At 44.0% G+C, this 18,225-nt stretch overlaps 1 protein-coding gene across 4 annotated transcripts in view; it reads right to left on the bottom strand.

The window, feature by feature from the left end:
* The window catches only part of AP3B2 (adaptor related protein complex 3 subunit beta 2), a 905,004-nt gene that overhangs the window by 398,374 nt on the left and 488,405 nt on the right, over nucleotides 1–18,225 (bottom strand). For all 4 annotated transcript variants that reach the window (XM_044077817.1, XM_044077816.1, XM_044077814.1 and 1 more), the window contains exon 9: nucleotides 16,608–16,705. In XM_044077817.1, coding sequence (XP_043933752.1) covers nucleotides 16,608–16,705 — 98 coding nt within the window. The remainder of the gene's footprint in view (nucleotides 1–16,607; nucleotides 16,706–18,225) is intronic.

Consider the following 18,225-nt stretch of genomic DNA (forward strand, 5'->3'; position numbering starts at 1 on the left):
TTACTGATTTGAATGCAGTAACACTATAGTGATAGTTAAATGGTGCTGGATGAGCTTGACAGGGAAAGGGGTGCGATGTCAATGTGGTCACATTTCATATTCTCCTGAGTAGGGTGCCCAACTTGAAACTTACTGGAGGCCTCAAAATGCTAGCATCGTCCCTGTATGTGGAGACTGCATTTCATGTTTTTGTAAAATGCAAGAAGTCGTATGGTTTCTAGGATAGTACAGCACCACTGTTTAAAAACAGACAGTCAGAAGAACATCAACATTATTATTTTATATAGTATGTGTGAACAAAGTGAAAATGAACAGGAAGCAGATAAAACAATATGACATTTTTGTGGTTTCTTTGGGAATAAAGATTGCATGTATTATTGTATGACAAATCACAACAGCTGAATGAAGTGTTAAGGAAAACAGGATACTGGTGCTGACAGAGTTAAGTCTTAAAGACACAACAAAAGTACACAATTATGTAAATATATTTTTAAAGAAATTATTTAATGCAAGCATGTCTTATTTAAATAAATAACTCCTACTCTTTTTTTCCAGCAAGTATTAGATGATGTTTTATATCAGACTGAAATACCAGTAAGCTATGCAGGTAGGACCCTGGTTTAATGTACATTTGATTGATGACACTTCAAAGGTAACCCCTATTTCTGCTGAACTGCAGTATCAGTGATGGAAAATGAATCTAAGAACCAGACATGGAGGCAGAAACCATTGTCTTCTGGTCTTGCAGTGTCAGGAAAGTGTATTACCTATTGAGCCATGGGCACTGAACCTGGCAAGTGATGTCAGTGTGCACCAGAGCAAAGCCCACACATGTAAGCACATGACATACAAAACAATGTACTGAATTTTGATTGCTATAAAGGATTATGCCATTTAGGAAAACACCAAAGAGGGTTCTTGTTCTTATCAGTTTGTGACAAGAGCACATCTGTTATGTACAACTAAATTTAGGGGCACTATAAGAAATACAACAGTACCTTGTTCCAGAGAACAAGAAAAATATCATAGGCAGTCCTCAAGGAACTGCTGCATTAAATAAGTGCACTAGTTAACAACATGCTTTCACACATCTGCAATACGCTGGTAAGATACTATAACTTAGCAATAAGCCTTGGTACTGATTCTAAGACAGGCAGACATCATTGCTCTACACTAAACTCACTCAGCAGGATGGATTTGTCCAATAAGTTGACCCGCATACAGCCAGTGTTTGCATTCATATAACTGCATAAAAAACTTCTGCCAGGATATGTCCAGTAACTTTGCCAAGATTTGTCCTCTAAATGAATTAATTTGGCTCTAAACCACACAATACCTAAGGTCATGTAACACTAGCCAGCTTAAACTATCGAAAGCTAAAAAGTTAACTGGGTAGCAAAACATTAAGCCACTGTATCAGTAGTAAATGCAAGTCCTTATCCTTGCATATATTGTCACCAACAAGGTGCCACTACTTATAAGAGCCTGGCAGGACTTCTGCATCTGCATCAATCATTTTCCTCCTGCGGTATCACTTGAACCAGACCATTTCCTTTTCTCATATAGCCCTTGAAGTCATTATTGTCAGTTGCTATGATATTTATTATGTAGTTTCCATATCTGTTACACACTCTGCTATCTTAAAAGATTAAGTTGGTACTCCTTCTGCAGCAGACCCTTTACACACTTTGGTTACTTGTAAATGTAATGCTATATCCCTAAGCTTTTTTACTTCCAGTTTCATTGCACACCCCTTAGTAGAGTATACTATTTGGATAGATGTAACTTTAATCTCGCATCCCCTTCCTTTGGCTATATACTCTCTCCTGTTCCTATCTTTTGCCTGTACCTTATTTATTCTGTATTACTACCCCACACTTTACTTCCATTTTTCCCTTCTTATTATATGATTCTCTTCAGTTAACTAGTTGTTTCTCTTCTATTGATACATCCTATGATATCCCTTTTTCTGTCTAACCCATGATATATTTCCTTAAATCACTATCCAGCTATCATTATTTGCTTTTTTCCAAAATGCAACACGGTTCAAGACCATGCTATGAAATAAAACTATTTATAGATAACCGAATAGTGTTTTTCTTTGGCTGTGTAGGACTGCAGATTGTTGTAATGCATACTCATACAGTGCAATGAAAATTTTCAAGAGGTTTTATATTTTTGTATTATCTTTTAGAATAATATGCATATTGGCATAGAAAATATATTTTCTGTTGTTTCTAATGTATGGTATAACAAAATACTACAAAATATTGCAATGAGCCAAACTAAGGTAAGTTCTTATGTTGCTATAATGCAATTCATTGTATGCTGCAGGGTTCTGCCCTGCAAGGGCTAAACTGGTCAGTAAAGTATATTCATGAACAAACAACAGCATGAATAATAATACAAAGAAGATAATTATCTTTTGGAATTTACAGTTTTGGGTTGTCCGTGGCATTTTTTTTTTTTTAACAACTTTAAAATTATAGCTGACGTCATCTGCATCACCAGCCTACAGGGGCATGAGTGATGACATCAGCTTGATAGCTTAATTTTTAAGTGTTTTGGAGGGAGTATACAACAATGGAGGATGTCTGTTCAAATTTTAAATTTCAATCCGTCAGCACCCACCCACAGAAATGGGCTCCCAGGTGAGGTAAGAGAAACAAAGAATTATTCTAACTAGCCCAGCTAGACAGACAGTGGAGTGGTTCATTAATTCCATGCCGTCTGGGACTCTGTGTATTGTAGTTTGTTATTTGTAGGCACTAGCTGGGCAGCAGCTCATGGTTCAGTTTGTAATTGTTAATTCTGGGCAATTGTTGAACTTCATATGTGTGTCTGTGTAATGTGCTAATATGTATCTAATCCCTATGCAGCAGCGGCTCACAGATACTTAGTTTGGCAGTATCTGAACAGCTTGAGCTCGCATGTGATGTGTGTGTTAAGCAGATGGTAATTTCCTCCACTCTGTGGCCACGGCACTAAACTAAGTTATATTTGAATGAAGCAGCTCGCAGATAGTCATATTCCTCCACTCTGTGTATTGGTCTGGTAGCAGAGCTCGCAGAATGTGTACTGGTGATAGCAGCTTGCAGAATGTCTATTAATCTATCGGGCTTCCTTCTACGTTACAAAGACATTTGTGGAACATTTCTCCCTAGGTCTCAGGCTCTCAGCTGAAAACTGATTTTTTCCAAGTTGGACTTGACCGGTAAACAAATGTTAAATAAATAAAAAAATTGTAGTGATGTGGTGGCATTCACGGTGGCTATGTGTGTACTAAACAGATGGTAATTTCTTCTACTCTGTGGCCACGGCGCTAAACTAAGTTATATTTGAATGAAGCGGCTTGCAGACAATCATATTCCTTCACTCTGCGTATTAGTCTGATATGAAGTGTTTTGCAGTAGATTCTCAAGGGAGCATTTGGCTATTTTTTTACACTTGTGCTACCTGCTCACATTAATAGCTGCAAGGAGTTTTGTTTAAAATTGCTTGTTTTGAAAAGTACTATGTTGTGTTATTGTGGTTATAGTGCAGCATATCCTGATAATAATGATCATTGTGCTTTTTTATTTCATAGAAATAAGAAGTTTTATGTTTTGTCAAATGTTATCTACATTATAAAATATGATAAATATCTATATGTTATGTTTGGTTCTTTCAGCAAGAAAGAGTTATTCAGTAATGTTATTTGTATTGATGTATACATTGATTCATAAGAGGTGTAGAATGGGGTATTATATGTGATACGAATTGAGTAATTCATTTATTGTAATGACATCATTCATTAATGCAGTGTCTTATTTTGTACTTAGCACATCATATTAAGCCTTTCTAAATCAGTGTTAGATATGTTTGCTTCCCTTAATGATCATTCTTTGAATATGTTATAGAAAAGGAGGACATGACAACCAGTCATGTTTGTGTGAATATGTCTTCCTGTTTGACATCATAAGAGAACTTAGACAAAGTGAAGTAAAATGGCATAAAGAGTTTCAGATTTGTACATGGGTAGAATATTGTTTTTAAGAACAGAGTGATACTTGAACATATCAACCTCCTCCTCTCACACACGGTTTATTTTGATATTGACCATCAAACGTACACATTCCTGCCCAGCTCTTCTGGTGTCCAAAACACTGCTTAGACTCACATCATCTGAATCATAGGGCTTTATGTCTCACTGCAACAGAGCCAGGCTGTTTCTCTTCATTACACAGATTGTTATAGAATTTTATGCAGTTCATGAAATGTTTCAGGAATGGGCTACTATCTGAGGAGCTTTCTATTGTACTATTGAAGTAATTGTTTAACATTCTGTGGCTTTGCTACTTAGTGTGGAGAGAGTTAGAATCATATGTAAGTTTATCATGCTTTTAGTCAGTTTAAAGGCATTAGCATAGTTTGTCTTGGGTCCAGTTTGTCAGAAATATTACTTTATGACAACTTTTCCTCTTTTGATTTAATTTTTTTTTTTTAATTTTTATCTTGTGTGTAGGCACCAGTCAGCAAAACATATTGTTCTTTATATGTAGCAGGCACCGTGGTGTATATTACAAAATATGTAAGAAAGTTACATTTGACAATTTATAACGGAAGTAATCCCAGTAAGCATTATAATAACTCTCACAGGATGCTGAAGCAATTGGCTGACAGTCACTAACATCTGCTTATTAAGTATAGTCTTTGTAGTGCCATTTGCCTCAGGAAAAGAACAAACATAATGTTTATATTGGGCTAGATGAAGTAATTGATACCCACATGATCAATACACTAAGCTTTGCTCCCCAATTGAAAAAAAACATGTTCACACTGTCAACTTTGACATTGCTTTATTTTACGTTATGATACAAGAACACTGTGATGAAACAATATTTTGGTTGTCTGTTCTTCAGTTTGCATTGGAAAGTTGATATCCCACAATTCCATTGGAGTGTGTGGGGTTACATAATTCTGTATGCAAATTTTATGTTAATCAACACACAGATTTGTACCTATTTTTCATGGGCCTTTGTCCAGATTTTTGATGTTTCCCAGTTGAGAGATATGGCTGTGGGGAGTATAGTGGTAATGAGGGATGTGGTCTCAGGACCTGTGCTTTGTGCACTGTGGGTATTACAGTGGTTGTGCACTGTGGGCATTTCAGTGGTAGTATGGGGTGCTGTCTCAGGACCTGTGCTCTATGCATTGTGGGTATTACAGTGGTAGTGCCGGGAGCTGTCTCAGGACCTATGCTCGGTGCACTGTGCATATTACAGTGGTAGTGTGGGGTGCTGTCTCAAGACCTATGCTCTATTCACTGTAGGTAGTACACTAGTAATGCAAGGTGCTGTCTCAGGACCTGTGTTTTGTACACTGTGGGTATTACAGTGGTAGTGTGGGGTGCTGTCTCAGGACCTATGCTCTATGCACTGTGGGTATTACAGTGGAAGTGCAGCATGCTGTTTCAGGATGTATGCTCTGTGCAGTGTGGGTATTGCAGTGATAGTGCAGGGTGCTGTCTCAGGATCTATGTTCTATGCACTGTGGGTATTACAGTGGTAGTGTGTGGTGCTGTCTCAGGTCCTGTGCTCTATGCTCTGTGGGCATGACAGTGGTAGTGCGAGGTGCTGTCTCAGTACCTATGCTCTGTGCACTGTGGTAATTACAGTGGTAGTGTGGAGTGCTGTCTCAGGTCCTATGCTCTGTGCACAGTGGGTATTACAGTGGTCATGTGGGGTGCTTTCTCAGGACCTCTGCTCTATTTGAAATGGGAAGTATAGTGGTAATACAGGGGTGCTATCGCAGGACCTATGCTCTATGCATGCTGGGTATTACAGTGGTAGTGTGGGGTCCTGTCTCAGGACCTATGTTCTATGCACTGTGGGTAATACGGTGTTACTATGGGGTGCTGTCTCAGGACCTATGTTCTATGCACTATGGGTAGTGCAGTAGTAGTGTGGGGGGGTGCTGCCTCAGGACCTATGCACTGTACACTGTGGGTATTACAGTGGTAGTGCAGGGTGCTGTCTCAGGACCTATGCTCTATTTGAAATGGGTAGTACAGTGGTAATGCGGGGGTGTTGTTGCAGGACCTATGCGCTATGCCTGCACTCTGGGTATTACAGTGGTAGTGCGGGGTGCTGTCTCAGGACCTATACTCCATGCACTGTGGGTAGTACAGTAGTAGGGTGGGGGGTGCTGTCTCTGGACCTATGCTCTGTGCAGTGTGGGTGTTACAGTGGTAAGTGTGGTGTGCTGTTTCAGGACCTATGCTCTATTTGCTGTAGGTAGTACATTAGTGATGTGGGGTGCTGTCTCAGGACCTATGCTCTGTGCAGTGTGGGTATTACAGTGGTATTGAGGGGTGTTGTCTCAGGACCTATGCTCTATGCACTGTGGGTATTACAGTGGTAGTGCGGAGTGATGTTTCAGTACCTATGGCCTGTGCACTGTGGGTATTGCAGTGGTTGTGCAGGGTGCTGTCTCAGGACCTATGTTCTATGCACTGTGGGTATTACAGTGATAGTGTGGGGTGCTGTCTCAGGACCTATGCTCTATGCACTCTGGGTATTACAGTGCTAGTGTGGGGTGCTGTCTCTGTGCCTATGCTGTATTCACTGTAGGTAGTACAGTGGTAATGCGGGGTGCAGTCTCAGGACCTATGCTCTGTGCACTGTGGGTATTACAGTGGCAGTGCACTGGGGGTATTACAGTGTTAGTGCACCCTGCTGTCTCCTGACCTATGCTCTATGCACTGTGGGATGTACAGTAGTAATGTGGGGGGTGCTGTCTCAGGACCTATGCTCTGTGCACTGTGGATATTACAGTGGTAGTGTGAGGTGCTGTATCAGGACCTATACTCTATTTGATATCGGTAATGCAGTGGTAATGTGGGGTGTTGTCTCAGGACCTATGGTCTATGCTCTCTGGGTATTACAGTGGTAGTGCGGGGTGCTGTCACAGGACCTATGTTCTGTGCACTGTGAGTAATACAGTGGTAGTTTGGGGTGCTGTCTCAGGACTTATGCTCTGTGCACAGTGGGTATTACAGTGACAGTGCGGGCTGCTATCTCAGGACCTATGCTCTGTGCACTGTGGGTATTACAGTGGTAGTGTGGGGCTCTGTCTTAGGACCTATGCTCTGTGCACAGTGGGTATTACAGTGGTAGTGTGGGGTGGTGTCTCAGGACCTATGCTCTATTTGATAAGGGTAATGCAGTGGTAATGCGACATGCTGTCTCAGGACCTATGCTCTAGGCACTCTGGGTATTACAGTGGTAGTGCGGGGTGCTGACTCAGGAGCTATGCTCTGTGCACTGTGGGTAATACAGTGGTAGTATGGTGTGCTGTCTCAGGACCTATGCTCTGTACACAGTGGTTATTACAGTGGTAGCGCAGGATGCTGTCTCAGGACCTATGCTCTATTTGATATGGGTAGTGCAGTGGTAGTGCGGGGTGCTGTCTCAGGACCTATGCTCTATGCACTTTGGGTATCACAGTAGTAGTGTGGGGTGCTGTCTTAGGACATATATATATGCTCTGTGCACAGTGGGTATTACGGTGGTAGTGTGAGGTGCTGTCTTAGGACTGATGCTCTGCGCAGTGTGTATTACAGTGGTAGTGTGGGGTGGTATCTCAGAACCTATGCTCTATTTGATAAGGGTAATACAGTGGTAATGTTGCACACTGTCTCAGGATCTATGCTCTGTGCACTGCGAGTATTAAAGTGGTAGTGCACTGTGGGTATTACTGTGGTAATGTGGGGTGCTGTCTCAGGACCATTGCTCTGTGCACTGTGGGTATTACAGTGGTAGTGCTGGGTGATGTCTCATGACCTATACTCTGTGCACTATGGGTATTACTGTGGTAGTGTGAGGTGCTGTCTCAGGACCTGTGTTCTGTGCACAGTGGGTATTACAGTGGTCATGTGGGGTGGTGTTTCAGGACCTATGCTCTATTTGATATGGGTAGTAAAGTGTTAATAAGGGGTGCTGTCTCAGGACCTATGCTCTTTGCACTTTGGGTATTACAGTGGTAGTGAGAGATGCTGTCTCAGAACCTATGCTCTGTGCTCTGTGGGTATTACAGTGGTAGTGTGGGGTGGTTTCTCAGGACCTATACTCTGTGCACTGTGGGTATTACAGTGGTAGTGTGGGGTGCTGTCTCAGGATCTATGGTCTATGCACTGTGGGCATTAAAGTGCTAGTGTGGGATGCTGCCTCATGACCTATGCTCTATGGACTGTAGGTTTTATAGTGACAATGCAGAGTGCTATCTCAGGACTTGTGCTCTGTGCACTGTGGGTATTACAGTGGTAGTGCGGGGTTCTGTCTCAGGACCTATGGTCTATGCATTGTGAGTATTACAGTGGTAGTGTGGGATGCTGTCTCAGGACCTATGGTCTATGCATTGTGGGTATTACAGTGGTAGTGTGGGATGCTGTCTCAGGACCTATGCTCTATGTACTGTGGGTTTTATAGTGGCAATGCAGAGTGCTATCTTAGGACTTGTGCTCTGTGCACTGTGGGTATTGAAGTGGCAATGTGGAGTGCTGTCTCAGGTCCTATGCTCTGTGCACTGTGGATATTACAGTGGTAGTGCAGGGTGCTGTCTCAGGATCTATGCTCTGTGCACAGTGAGTATTACAGTGGCATTGTGGGGTGCTGTTTCATGACCTATGCTCTATTTGATATGTGTAGTACAGTGGTAATGTGGGGTGCTGTCTCAGGACCTGTGTTCTATGCATTCTGGGTATTACAGTGGTAGTGTGGGCTGGTGTCTCAGGACCTATGCTCTGTGCACTGTGGGTATTATTGTGGTAGTGCGAGTTGCTGTCTCAGGACCTATTCTCTGTGCATTGCGTGTATTACAGTGGTAGTGCCTGGTGCTGTTTGAATACCTATGCTCTGTGCACAGTGGGTATTACAGTGGTAGTGTGGGGTGCTGTCTCTAGACCTATGCTCTGTGCACTGTGGGTATTACAGTGGTAGTTTGGGGTGATGTCTCAAGACCTATGCTCTATTCACTGTAGGAAGTACAGTAGTAATGTGGGGTGCTGTCTCAAGACCTATGTTTTGTGCACTCTGGATATTACAGTGGTAGTGTGGGGTGCTGTCTCAGGACCTATGCTCTGTGCACAGTGGGTATTAAAGTGGTAGTGCGGGGTGGTGTCTCAGGACCTATGCTCTATTTGATAAGGGTAATGCAGTGATAATGCAACATGCTGTCTCAGGACCTATGCTCTAGGCACTCTGGGTATTACAGTGGTAGTGCAGGGTGCTGACTCAGGAGCTATGCTCTGTGCACTGTGGGTATTACAGTGGTAGTATGGGGTGCTGTCTCAGGACCTATGCTCTGTGCACAGTGGTTATTACAGTGGTAGTGCGGGATGCTGTCTCAGGACCCATGCTCTATTTGATATGGGTGGTGCAGTGGTAGTGTGGGGTGCTGCCTCAGGACCTATGCTCTATGCACTCTGGGTATCACAGTGGTAGTGTGGGGTGCTGTCTTAAGACCTATATATGCTCTGTGCACTGTGAGTATTACAGTGGTAGTGCGGGGTGCTGTTTGAATACCTATGCTCTGTGCACAGTGGGTATTGCAGTGGTAGTGTGGGGTGCTGTCTTAGGACTGATGCTCTGTGCACAGTGGGTATTACAGCTGTAGTGTGGGGTGGTGTCTCAGAACCTATGCTCTATTTGATAAGGGTAATGCAGTGGTAATGTGGCACGCTGTCTCAGGACCTATGCTCTGTGCACTGCGAGTATTAAAGTGGTAGTGCACTGTGGGTATTACTGTGGTAGTGTGGGGTGCTTTCTCAGGACCATTGCACTATGCACTGTGGGTATTACAGTGGTAGTGCTGGGTGATGTCTCAGGACCTGTGTTCTGTGCACAGTGGGTATTACAATGGTCATGTGGGGTGGTGTTTTAGGACCTATGCTCTATTTGATATGGGTAGTAAAGTGGTAATAAGGGGTGCTGTCTCAGGACCTATGCTCTTTGCACTTTGGGTATTACAGTAGTAGTGTGAGATGCTGTCTCAGAGCCTATGCTCTGTGCTCTGTGGGTATTACAGTGGTAGTGTGGGGTGGTGTCTCAGGACCTATACTCTGTGCACTCTTGGTATTACACTGGTAGTGCGGGGTGCTGTCTCAGGATCTATGGTCTATGCACTGTGGGCATTAAAGTGGTAGTGTGGGATGCTGCCTCATGACCTATGCTCTATGGACTGTGGGTTTTATAGTGACAATGCGGAGTGCTATCTCAGAACCTGTGCTTTGTGCACTGTGGGTATTACAGTGGTAGTGCGGGGTTCTGCCTCAGGACCTATGGTCTATGCATTGTGGGTATTACAGTGGTAGTGTGGGATGCTGTCTCAGGACCTATACTCTATGTACTGTGGGTTTTATAGTGGCAATGCAGAGTGCTATCTTAGGACTTGTGCTCTATGAACTGTGGGTATTACAGTGGTAATGTGGAGTGCTGTCTCAGAACCTATGCTCTGTGCACTGTGGATATTACAGTGGTAGTGCAGGGTGCTGTCTCAGGGTCTATGCTCTGTGCACAGTGGGTATTACAGTGGCATTGTGGGGTGCTGTTTCAGGACCTATGCTCTATTTGATATGGGTAGTACAGTGTTAATGTGGGGTGCTGTCTCAGGACCTGTGTTCTATGCATTCTGGGTTTTACAGTGGTAGTGCGGGCTGGTGTCTCAGGACCTATGCTCTGTGCACTGCGGGTATTATTGTGGTAGTGCGAGTTGCTGTCTCAGGACCTATTCTCTGTGCATTGTGGGTATTACAGTGGGAGTGCAGGGCATTGTCTTCAGACCTATGCTCTGTGCACTGTGGGTATTACAGTGGTAGTGTGGGGTGCTGTCTCAGGACCTATGCTCTGTGCACTGTGGGCATTAAAGTGGTAGTGCACTGTGGGTATTACAGTGGTAGTGTAGGATGCTGTCTCATGCCCTATGCTCTATGTACTGTGGGTAGTAGAGTACTAGTGTGGGGGTGCTGTCTCAGGACCTATGCTCTGCATACTGTGGGTATTACAGTGGTTGTTGTGGGTGCTGTCTCAGGACCTAAGCTCTATTCGCTGTAGGTAGTACAGTAGTAATGTGGGGTACTGTCTCAGGACCTATGTTTTGTGCACTCTGGATATTACAGTGGTAGTGTGGGGTGCTGTCTCAGGACCTATGCTCTGTGCACAGTGGGTATTACAGTGGTAGTGCGGGGTGGTGTCTTAGGACCTATGCTCTATTTGATAAGGGTAATGCAGTGGTAATGCGACATGCTGTCTCAGGACCTATGCTCTAGGCACTCTGGGTATTACAGTGGTAGTGCGGGGTACCGACTCAGGAGCTATGCTCTGTGCACTGTGGGTATTACAGTGGTAGTATGGGGTGCTGTCTCAGGACCTATGCTCTGTGCACAGTGGTTATTACAGTGGTAGTGCGGGATGCTGTCTCAGGACCTATGCTCTATGCACTCTGGGTATCACAGTGGTAGTGTGGGGTGCTGTCTTAGGACCTATATATGCTCTGTGCACTGTGAGTATTACAGTGGTAGTGCGGGGTGCTGTTTGAATACCTATGCTCTGTGCACAGTGGGTATTTCAGTGGTAGTCTGGGGTGCTGTCTTAGGACTGATGCTCTGTGCACAGTGGGTATTACAGTGGTAGTGTGGGGTGGTGTCTCAGAACCTATGCTCTATTTGATAAGGGTAATGCAGTGGTAATGCGGCACACTGTCTCAGGACCTATGCTCTGTGCACTGCGAGTATTAAAGTGGTAGTGCACTGTGGGTATTACTGTGGTAGTGTGGGGTGCTGTCTCAGGACCATTGCTCTATGCACTGTGGGTATTGCAGTGGTAGTGCTGGGTAATGTCTCAGGACCTATGCTCTGTGCACTATGGGTATTACTGTGGTAGTGTGGGGTGCTGTCTTAGGACCTGTGTTCTGTGCACAGTGGGTATTACAGTGGTCATGTGGGGTGGTGTTTCAGGATCTATGCTCTATTTGATATGTGTAGTAAAGTGGTAATAAGGGGTGCTGTCTCAGGACCCATGCTCTATGCACTTTGGGTATTACAGTGGTAGTGCGAGATGCTGTCTCAGAACCTATGCTCTGTGCTCTGTGGGTATTACAGTGGTAGTGTGGGATGCTGTCTCAGGACTTATGCTCTATGTACTGTGGGTTTTATAGTGGAAATGCAGAGTGCTATCTTAGGACTTGTGCTCTGTGCACTGTGGGTATTACAGTGGTAGTTTGGGGTGCTGTCGCAGGATTTATGCTCTATTTGCTGTAGGTAGTACAGTGGTAATGCAGGGTGCTGTTTCAGGACCTATGTGCACTGTGGGTACTATAGTGGTAGTGTGGGATGCTGACTCAGGACCTATGCACTATGAACTGTGTGTATTGAAGTGGCAATGTGGAGTGCTGTCTCAGGACCTATGCTCTGTGCACTGTGGATATTACAGTGGTAGTGCAGGGTGCTGTCTCAGGATCTATGCTTTGTGCACAGTGGGTATTACAGTGGCATTGTGGGGTGCTGTTTCAGGACCTATGCTCTATTTAATATGGGTAGTACAGTGGTAATGCGGGGTGCTGTCTCAGGACCTGTGTTCTATGCATTCTGGGTATTACAGTGGTAGTGCGGGCTGGTGTCTCAGGACCTATGCTCTGTGCACTGTGGGTATTATTGTGGTAGTGCGAGTTGCTGTCTCAGGACCTATTCTCTGTGCATTGTGGGTATTACAGTGGGAGTGCAGGGCATTGTCTTTGGACCTATGCTTTGTGCACTGTGGGTATTACAGTGGTAGTGTGGGGTGCTGTCTCAGGTCCTATGCTCTGTGCACTGTGGGCATTAAAGTGGTAGTGTACTGTGGGTATTACAGTGGTAGTGTAGGATGCTGTCTCATGTCCTATGCTCTATGTACTGTGGGTAGTAGAGTAGTAGTGTGGGGGGTGCTGTCTCAGGACCTATGCTCTGCGTACTGTGGGTATTACAGTGTTTGTGTTGGATGCTGTCATTGGACCTATGCTCTTTGCACTGTGGGTATTACAGTGGTAGTTTGGGGTGCTGTCTCAGGACCTATGCTCTATTCGCTGTAGGTAGTACAGTAGTAATGTGGGGTGCTGTCTCAGGACCTATGTTTTGTGCACTCTGGATATTACAGTGGTAGTGTGGGGTGCTGTCTCAGGACCAATGCTCTTTGCACTGTGGGTATTACAGTGGTAGTGCAGTGTGCTGGTTTAGGACCTATGCTCTGTGCACTGTGGGTATTGCATTGGTAGTGTAGGGTGCTGTGTCAGGACCTATGTTCTATGCACTCTGGGTATTACATTGGTAGTATGTGGTGCTGTCTTAGGACCTATGCTCAATGCACTGTGGGTATTACAGTGGCAGTGTGGGGTGCTGTCTCAGGACCTATGTTCTATGCACTGTGGGTAGCACAGTAGTAGTGTGGGGTGCTGTCTCCAGACCTATGCCATATGCACTGTGGGTATTACAGTGGTAATGCAGAGTGCTGTCTCAGGAACTATGCTCTGTGCACTGTGGGTAGTACCATGGTAGTACGGGGTACTGTTTCAGGACTTGTGCTCTCTGCAATGTGAGTATTGCGGTGGTACTGCGGGGTGCTATCTCATGACCAATGCTCTGTACACTCTGGTTACTGCAGTGGTAGTGTGGGGTGCTGTGTCAGGACCTATGCTCTGTGCACAGTGGGTATTACAGTGGTAGTGTGGGGTGCTGTCTCAGGACCTATGTACTATTCGATATGGTTAGTACAGTGGTAATGCGGGGTGCTGTTGCAGGACATATGCTCTATGCATTCTGTGCATTACAGTTGTAGTGTGGGGCGCTGTCTCTGGACTTATGCTCTGTGCACTATGGGTATTACAGTGGTAGTGGGCAGGGCGTTTCAGGACCTATGCTCTATGCACTGTGGGTATTACAATGATAGCATGGGATGTATGCTCTATGCACTGTGGGTATTACAATGGCAATGTGGACTGCTGTCTCAAGACATGTGCTCTGTACATTGTGGGTATTACAGTGGTAGTGCTGGGTGTTGTCTTAGGACCTATGCTCTATTTGCTGTGGGTAGCATAGTGGTAGTGTGGGGTGCTGCCTCAGGATGTGTGCTCTATGCACTGTGGTTATTACAGTGCTATTGTGAGGTGCTATCTCAGGACCTATGTTCTGTGCACTGTGGGTATTACAGTCGTAGTTGTGGGGTGCTGTCTTAGGACCTATTCTCAATGCACTGTGCGTATTACAGTGGTAGTGCAGGGTGCTGTCTTAGGATGTATACTGTGTGCACTTTGGGTATTCAGTGGTAGTGTGGGGTGCTCTCTTAGGACCTATGCTCTATGCACTGTGGGTATTGCAGTGGTAGTGTGGGGTGCTGTCGCAGGACGTATGCTCTATGCACTTTAGGTATTACAGTGCAGTGCAGGGTGCTGTCTCAGGACCTATGCTCTGTGCTCTGTGGGTATTACAGTGGTAGTGTGGAGTGCTCTCTCAGGACCTATGCTCTATGCACTGTGGGTATTGCAGTGGTAGTGTGGGGTGCTGTCGCAGGACGTATGCTCTATGTACTCTGGGTATTACAGTGGTAGTGTGGGTTGTTGTCTCAGGACATATGCTCTATGCACTCTGGGTATTACAGTTGCAGTGCGGGGTGCTGTCTCAGGACCTATGCTCTGTGCAATCTGGGTAGCACAGTGGTAGTGCAGGGTGCTGTCCCAGGACCTATGCTCTTTGCACTGTGGGTATTACAGTGGTAGTGTGGAGTGCTCTCTCAGGACCTATGCTCTATGCACTGTGGGTATTGCAGTGGTAGTGTGGGGTGCTGTCACAGGACATATGCTCTATGCACTGTGGGTATTACAGTGGTAGTGTGGTGTGCTGTATCAGGACCTATGCTCTGTGCACAGTGGGTATTACAGTGTTAATGCAGGGTGCTGTCTCAGGATCTATGCTCTTTTTGATATGGGTAGTACAGTGGTAATGCTGGGTGCTGTCTCAGGACCTATGCTCTATGCACTCTGGGTATTACAGTGGTAGTGCGGGTGCAGTCTCAGGACCTATGCTCTGTGCACTATGGGTATTACAATAGTAGTGCAGGGTGCTGTCTCAGGACCTACGGTCTGTGCACTGTGGGTATGATAGTGGTAGTGTGGGGTGCTGTCTCAGGACCTATGCTCTACACACTGTGGGTATTACAGTGGTAGTGTGGGATGCTGTGTCAGGACCTCTGATCTATGCACAGGGGTATTACAGTGGTATTGCAGGGTGCTGTGCCAGGACATATGGTCTACGCACTGTGGGTATTACAGTGGTAGTGTGGGGTGCTCTCTCAGGACCGATACTCCATGCTCTGACAGAGTGGTGCAGTACAGTTTCACTGTGTACAGTGTATAAATTACTGGATGCACCCCTGATATGAAGAACACAGGATGAAATACAATATTTTTTACTGAACAGTCGATGTATTAAACAAGAACTTTAAGGAACCTTCTATTTTTGACAATTAAACCACATTAAATTTCCTCCAGTGTGGCTGCCCTTCCACTTAGGTAACTTTGGTCTAATAAAACACTTATAAATCTAATTTTATTTAGCAGCAGAAAAACATATATCTAAACCTTTGAGCATTAGCATTCATAGCACTGGCCTTTAAAATTCAAAGGAGAGAGTCAAAAAGAACAACACATCATTATTTTTCAGAATACAAAAACGTTCAAATACTAGACTCCTATAGTTAGCATTAAGGAATATTTGCATGGGTGTTTTTCTATTACGTAATATGTCAACACTTAAATAGGTCTGATTTTATGAACAAATTCAGTAAATGTAGGAGAAATAAGGATCACTTCAAAGCTCAAAACAGTGCTGTGCCTAAATTATAGCAGCTGACATGTATCCAGATAACTATAACAGTAGGTGATTTTTAGACATTTTATTTATTTACTGTGTTTCACTTACCATGCAGGTTGGCTAGTCACCAGACCCTTTTTAGCCACAAACTGGGCCCCTAAGGGCACTGGTTATTGCTTCAAATATTCAAAGATATCACACTAATTAGAAAGGCAAACTATTTAGAATGCAGATTGAGAAAGGCAACTACAGATTTATGAACTATATTTTGAATGCACGACTGCACATACTTTGGCAGTGACGTATTCATTCAATAGTGAGTTTACAGTGTGCGATGCTAAATGCATTTTTCTTTATAGTTGCTAGTGCCAAAATATTCCCTATCCAGTTTCAAGATAAACAAAACATTGTTGTAGCGTTCAGAACTCTGGCTTATATTTTTCTTTCTTCTGATTTCTGTAGAGACACCAAATTAACACTTCCTTCAATATAAATAATATGTACACTGTTTGCTGAATGAAGTACTGCAACATTTCATTTACATTAGCCAGCCACATACCACTGACTGATGTTCCTGCCTGTACTACAAACTCTGAGTTGACGGCAAAGGTTTATTAGGGATACAGCTAAGCTGATTCAGGCCATACAATGTAATTTCATAGCTCAGGAGGTAAGGGATACAGCATGAGCTGGCAGACAGGGCTCAGATAACAACAGGTGAGCAGCTTCTTACCTATGACTCCTCAGGAGGCGAACCAGTGCCTTGGCAATGACTCCCACTTCTGCCTTGGGTGCTAGGTGAAAGTAAAGCTGTGCCACAGCCATTACAACCTGCAAAGCAAAAGAATCACAGCATTGTAAGATGGAGGTTGTAATAAGGGAAAAGCACATTAGTGTAGGGACTGGAAATTGGGGGTGGGGCACATTAAATCAGAGCAGAACTAATTACAATATAGTCACTAATAACTATGCCACATCAAACATTGTCTGATTCAGAGAGGGTAATTCAACAGAATGCAGGACTCTTGATCTATATGGCAAAGGAATTGCAAGAAAAACAGCTACAGAATGCAGTGATATGTGGATAATTGTTTGAGTTATGGGTAACTTCTTTTCTCTAACTCACTGAAAGTGAGCATGAATTCTATACATTTCAATCTATACAGGTAAAGTCTATCCTGACAAGAAAAAAATGTACACCATACTGCTGTAATGAGTTTCATGTCAGTTAGCCAGTCAAACAATGTAACAGTGGTCATCAAGGCTTACTTGATAAATCAGTGAATCAAAATGCATCTTCAAGCACCCAAGTAACATAACAATGCATTTAGGGCTAAGCACGATTATGCATAAAATGTTAACAGAATACGTCTTTGTCACTTGAGTGTGAAGTAACATATATATCTATTATTAAGCTTGCATATCAAAGCAGTGATAAAGACAATAAGTACTGGAAGCGAATATTTTATAACTGGACAGACCTACACTAAAACATGATATAAATACCTGAACCAGTAACTTGTAGTCGTGAAGCAATTTAAAGAAATTCATAATTTTTCTAAGCAATGGCTTCCTTTCCTACTACTTTAAAGCAATTGTGTAAGGATCTGCCCCCTTTTATTGACAGAACACTATGGGCGTGAACTACTGTAGCTACAGAAAATGGATGGATGTCATCAGACCTATGTAGTTGTTGTTTGTCTTTCGGCTTTTTCCTGGCAAGGGGTCACCACAGCGGAACTCTGGTCCACTAATGATTGGCAGTAGATTTTTACGAAATACCGAGGTGCCAGCTCGACACCCAACCTTCAACGAAGGCACGCCCATTTACGCACGCATGTCTTTCAAACGCTACCCAACCGTGGGGAGGACATGCAGACTCCACACAGAAGGCACTCCCAAGCCAAGCTGAGAATCAAATGGGAGAATCTCTTGCTCAGACCTATGCAGTAATATCTTTCAAAAAATTTTTTGCCTGGCAATGCATTTGCAGAAAAATGTGAAAATATCTCTATTTTAGTTGTGTTTGCTCATTACTGGCTATATTATAGCCATTACTAGAGTACTGATTTTGCTTGAACTGGTGTTGGAGAACAACATATGTTGCTTTGAAGGACAATATTTTTGGCAAACATGAGGTGTAGCCATGGGCACCCCCTGTGCTAATTCTTATGCCAGTCTTGTCCTAGCCCAATGGGAGGAGGAAGTGATGTTTGGTATAACACATGCCTGGGAGCACTCACTTATATTTTTATGCACAGTTTTGATTTGTGGAAGATGTTTTCCTATTGTGGGAAGGTAGTGTGGATAGTTTGAACAACTTTGTATCCTACTTGGAGTCTACCACCCAG

This window comes from Protopterus annectens, chromosome 7.part0, assembly GCF_019279795.1.
Source record: "Protopterus annectens isolate FY-2018-M chromosome 7.part0, PAN1.0, whole genome shotgun sequence".
Lineage (NCBI taxonomy): Eukaryota > Metazoa > Chordata > Ceratodontiformes > Protopteridae > Protopterus > Protopterus annectens.